Source organism: Puma concolor, chromosome A2 (genome assembly GCF_028749965.1).
Source record: "Puma concolor isolate L17-30 chromosome A2, mPumCon1.1.hap2, whole genome shotgun sequence".
NCBI lineage: Eukaryota > Metazoa > Chordata > Mammalia > Carnivora > Felidae > Puma > Puma concolor.
The window spans coordinates 59,514,141-59,520,140 of NC_141668.1; the positions used below are offsets into that span (position 1 = coordinate 59,514,141).

Sequence of the window (6,000 nt, forward strand, 5' to 3'; positions counted from 1 at the left end):
ATTAAGAAGCTAGGCACTGTTAACATCACAGCTTTCCATGGGTGGAAACAGCAGCTCAAAGAGGTTAAAGAAGCTACCCCAGGTTCAGAGCTAGTATAATAAGTGACTGTTCAGCTTCTGCTCTGTGCTCAGCAACTGGAAAAGCCACTGCTTTCAGTCATGAAAAATAGTGGTGCCTTTAACCACTTCATTTGCTGCCTTGAACCATTTTGAGAATAAAGTTGATGATAAATATCCTGTGTAACAGATGAAAGCGCTAATAAAAGAACATGAAATGTGAGGTTTCCAGGAAGAATATTTGTCCTACTTCAGAGAAAAAACAAATTCTTTCAGAGATTCCTTTTACATAGTAACAACTGTTTGGTCCATTAATCTCTATTAAAACATGATTCCAAAGAAAGTATACATAGTGGCATTCTGTTCTAATTTGCATTACTTTAGAACACTGCTATCTCACTAACTTAGACTCACTTTGTCCCCATTTTGACTTCTCTCAACAAGAGAGCCTATGTCATATGAAAAGCAGTTTTGTGTGACTGGATGGATGTTTGCTTCCTTCTTTAGTTACGGATATCTTTGAAAATACTTAGATATTTCTTCTCCACATTTTAATTATGAATATAGAGAATGGAGAAGGAGTATTTGTGAAGTTCTTTAACATCATTTAACGTTTTTTTCCTCTTTGTTTTTCTTTAAAACTATATTTTCATCATAGATTTAAAAATCTCTCTTCCATCAGTTAAGTTGGAGGTCTGCCAAATGGTTATTAATTCTGCCTTGTAGATTATACTATTGCATTTGGAGAAAAAAAAATCATAGAAATAACATCTTAGGAAAATAGAAATAAACAGTAGCTTAGGATGAAATATTATTTAATGTACTATTTAGTAGTAAACCAGTTGTGCTGTAGACTGAATTACATAGCTGAAAGAAACTTTATTGCATTTGTTCAGTAAATATTTATTAAGAGCGTATCATGTGCCACACTTTGCATGAATCTCTGCCTTCTTGGAGCTTGCATTCTGTTAGGGAGACATAGGCAGAAGGCAGAGCAATAAAGAAAAGCTAGGATGTGAGCTCTTGGTGAACGCTGAGACCAGTAGTGCTAGTGAGTTGCTGTTGTGAGAGGAGAGGACACTTGTGTGAGGACTCAACGGAAGTGAGGGAAAGTACAAAGGTGTATGTTTTTATATATACATAATCCCTCACCTGTTTTTAGTACATTCATAAGCCATTTGCTGTAAATTGTATATTACTCCTACTTAGAGACATACCTTTTGGAAGTTGTATGTTTCTTTTGAAAACAATTACATAGCATTTACTGCTATTAGGGTCCTGATTATAAATCATTAAGGATAATCACATATTCCCTTACTCAGTTATCTGTAATAACTTCACGTTGCCTAAGAGTAAACTCCAAACTTGGCTCACTCTGGTAGCCACAGCACTTTTTTCCATTCTTCTCTCCACTTTTTTTTTTTTTTTTTTTCTCAAAGAATCTTAAAATTTAGCTGAATTGTAGCGCTCCCATTTTTTGAACTGCCTTGTTTTTTCCACTTAGGGCTCATTTGCTCATTGCTCTCTCCACCAAAGGTAAACCATCATCTGTTTGTGCCTGTCAACATCCTGCTCAGGTAGCAAAGTCTACCTCACTCGTCACTTCCACACAGAGAGCCTTTCCTTGTTGTGTACCATGTGAAATTCGCCCCTCTGTAAACATCTTTATACTTACGGTATTTTCATGGCACTTTGACCATTGCAAGCTTTTCATTAATCAGCTTTCGTACATCATTTCCTTATAGTATTTCTCACTGTGCATTAGATACATTAAGACTATTTGTACAGTGTTTCAGACTTTTTGGATTACTTTTCACATTATTTCATTAAAGTTCTCTAAATTCTTACAGTTATAAGAGTTTGCTTATTGTAAATCCCCATTTTACAGATAAGGAAACAAACTCAGGATGGGTAAGTACCATATAGGTATTAAGGGATTCTAACTCTAACGTGGGGTTTCTGAGTCCAGATCCTGATTTTTCCTTTGCTCTATCATCCCCAGTGTCTAGTAAGTAGGTGGATGCCTGCAGATGTTTAAATTTTAAGTCTCAGTTATAATATGTAGCCAAAACACATTAACTGAATACCTCCTGTATTACTCAACTGTGTATTTAATATACTTTATTTAACTTAGAGCATAGTTTAGGCCTTGCGTTTCCTTTATATGAGTAATGAATTATGTTTATTTTCCCCCTCTTGATTTAGATGAACTGAAGCACATTATTGGGGCTGAGACAACACGGAAAGGTATTCTTCGTGTTTTTGAAATGTTTCAGCACAACCAGTTAAATAGGAGAATGGTTTATGTATTCCTGGAAGGCTTTTTGGAAACCTTATTTCCACAGTATAAATTTCGTGAACTTTTCAACAAACTGCATTCACGGTCAAAGCAGATACAGAAATATAAACAGAAACTTCAGACTACTCAAGCGCCTTCTTTACAGAAAAGGTGACACTCCAATCTATGAAGCTGGTGTTCATTTTGTCCAAGACTAATAATATGGACAGATCTTCTGGGGCTTAACTCATATACTGTTGTGTCGCACCAGTCTTTCAGTGTCTCAAAATAGTTATTAATACATCCATAGGACTGTGGTTCTTCTCATCCTCGTCTGTAATCCAGCCACTACCAAGAGAGATTTCTGTGTCTTAAATGATTTGGTGCATATTTTTGCAGCATTGAGAGGATACTGCCCCCTTCTCAAGCAAGAATGACGTTGGTCTCTTCCATTTCAGCCTAATCAGCATTCTCCAGCAATGACAAAGTGCCAGAATGTATATACGAAAGCTAAGGAAAGCACAAAACAATGGTTCACAGATAAACTGGCTAATTTGTTTAACACTGGGAAACTGAGCAGTGTATGACTTGGAGGGATTTGTTTTTTGCATAATAATTTTATAGGTCTTTATCAGAATTTTGATATAATGTGGATTAGCCAGGCGAATGATCTTTGCAACATCTGCTTCAGGTCTGGGGAAAGTGACAGGATGCCCTTAAAGTATGAAGTAACCTTATATCCTAATCACAGTTTTGTGACATAAAATAAAACCAATCAAAACCAGAATTTGATTGGATTTGTTATTCATTGGTATAAAACAAATTTTAATTGATTCTTATATGCTTTGGGGCTCTATTTTGCTCTTATGGTACTCAATCATAAATTTTCTTCTGGTATTCTGTGGGCAAAAAGAAGCATATAGTGGCGTTCTCACTTAAGTTTCAAAATTATTACAGGTTTCTTTATCTTTAAGAGATTACGGATTATACAATAAGGAGTATAATCTCTTGAAAGAACTGCCAAATACATTGTTGTTTTAAAAAATATGGAAATTAAAAAAAACACACTCTTGAAAGTTACAATATGATAATTTTAAATTGTGTGATCTAGACATACCTTAGGCGATTGCAAAAGTAGCAAATCAAAGGATTAAATGAGCTTAGTAGTCATATGTAAACATACAAATTCTTAATTCTATTACTGTGTATATATGAAAATAATGAAAACAGAACTATAATATTTTTTAAAATATGCTTTTATTTATATTTTGCATAATGTAAAATTCTACTAAATAAAGCAAGTTGGCAAAACCCCTGGGTGTATACATTTAAATCCCTAAAATAATTTTATACCAACAACAACAAATTACCTTTTCCAGTTTTGGAGCCTCTGCATTTCTTATAGTTTCTCGTTCTCCATTTGTCCATCTTGGAAGTCTTCGTATCCCTTGTATGCAGGATTTCTGCATAGTTTTAAATACTTACACTGACTAAGGGTTTGGGTATGTCAGCATTTTTTGTTTTAAAAATACTTAACACTACAACCTTAAAATAGTGAAGCTACTTATCAGACCACTGAGCCAAGATCCTGGTATTAAAAGAACGTCTGGGTGCTTAAGATAAAGGGACAGAGTATCAGTATCCCAGTTATTTGGGAGCTTTAAGATTGGAACAAGATGTTACTGTCTTGTTTTCACTGAGGTCCTACTTACAGAGTGAAGCCTAATAACAGAATAAAGCCTTCCTTTAAAGCTTTATAATAATAATCATATTTATTAATGATGCTGTTGTGCATACTTACAGTATGCATATATTCAGTATGTGTTGCATGTCTAAAGAATTACATAAATGAAATCCCTTTCATTGCAACTTGGAAATAAGAAAAGATCCTTACTGACTCTGATGGAAGAAATAGTATTTTTTCTTCTCATTGTGTCTCCCTGCTGAGGTCCCTCCCGATGCCCCAGGCTTTCAAAGTGAGGATTTGTGAAACACGTCTGTGGGAAGCATCGGCATGGCCACAAGTGCAATGATTTTCAAATATACCCTTGCCCATTTCAAGTATATTTTTGACATAAATAAGTCTAAGAGTAAACAAGAATTCATGTAAGAGCCTAGTGTGTACCTGTGAAAAGCATTTCCAGATAATGTGAGGAATGTTGGCCATCAACCAGGGAAAGAAAGGTCGTGCAAAATGGCAACTTTTCATAACAGAGCCCTGCAAGGTAACTGCAGTCATACCAAAAACTATATGAGTAAGTGGGTTTTTAAAACAATTTTTGTTGAAAGAGTTTATATTTCAGAAGCAGAAATGTCAAATGGTAGAGTCTATGTAAATGGCTGTGCGTCTTCTCCACGCACATCTGTGTTTTTACATCAGAGAGAGCTGTGGTCATGCTAAAATTAGAGATACGTCTTAATGACTTGGTCAAGCTGTATGTAAAATATTTAATCCATGTCAAGTACAGTGTACTACATTTAATAAAGTTATTACATTTAATGCATTTATTGCATATATAAATATATACCTGAAGAGGCTTTAAGTCTTCGGATATTTGATTTTTGAATGTGTTTTTAAGTCAGTGGTGCCTTTAGGCAAGAACCTTCAAAATTAATCATATTTTGTTTGGGTTTTCTGATTTTTCAGGTAACATATAAACTATTTAGAAACCGTCACTACTAACTTCTAGTTTATTCACCTAAAAATTGATTGTATGATTTAAATATAGTGCTTAGCTGGGCATTTCCTACGATTAGGGTGTTCTGAATAGTTGCTGAAAAATTGTGCCATTGACCAATGGATGCACTTGGTTAGCCTTAATTTTTTTTTTTTTAAAAAGTTAAAAACTTTCTTGTATATTTCAGTTCGCTCATTTTAAGTTTGTGCTGCTGGTGTTTGGGGGAAAATCAGTTAAGTGCTACCAGAAAGTGTATCAATTTTTTAAAAATTAAGAACAATATAAATTTCACAATTTAAAATTTTAATTTTGTGCAATATTTTCATTTAATGCATGTGTATTTGAGTAATTGTAAAATAAATGAATTTTTAATGTTTTGAGATCTAGTTTAAACTGTTTCTTAACCCAACAACTTACATTCCGTTGTTGCTGCATCCTTTTATTTAAGGACTTGTTTTAAAAGTCTTTTTTGTCACTCCTTGTAAAATTATTTTGTTATTAGTAAATTTTGCTTATAGGAGCATGGCTCCTGTACTACAAGGGAAAAATATAAAGAGCACATCTTAGTATTATAGTTGTTAAAAGATAACTTGTGCATATCATTGTACAGTAAATGTCAACTGTGTGCCTAACCTATCAATACTTTCCTTCTTTAACAAAGAAGAAACAATCAGAATGTCAGTTATTTTTATTGAACTAAAAAGAGGATTAAAGTTTTTATTTGGTTTGCGTTATGTTCTGTCCATTAGAAAATACTAATAAAGTATTAACAAACCTTTTTGTTGAATTTATTTAGTAGTGTTGTGTTTTTATTACTTAAAAAAAAAAAAAAATGCTTGCTCAGTGGTCTTTTAGTATCTGTGTATATTTTCCTTTCTTTTCATTTTAGCAACCAAGCAGTTCAAGTTCCAGATTGATAGAAGAGCTGTTGAGTGATTACCAACAACTAATTGAATTTAATATTTCCATTTTATGGGGCAAGTAATT

The 6,000-nt window shown here is 33.7% G+C and overlaps 1 protein-coding gene across 3 annotated transcripts in view; it reads left to right on the forward strand.

The window, feature by feature from the left end:
- Positions 1-5,788, forward strand: part of SNX13 (sorting nexin 13) — a 135,073-nt gene extending 129,285 nt beyond the window's left edge. For all 3 annotated transcript variants that reach the window (XM_086694900.1, XM_086694898.1, XM_086694899.1), the window contains one exon: positions 2,263-5,788. In XM_086694900.1, the coding sequence (XP_086551026.1) occupies positions 2,263-2,510 (248 nt within the window). In that variant the 3' untranslated portion in view covers positions 2,511-5,788. The remainder of the gene's footprint in view (positions 1-2,262) is intronic.
- Positions 5,789-6,000: the final 212 nt, after the last annotated feature.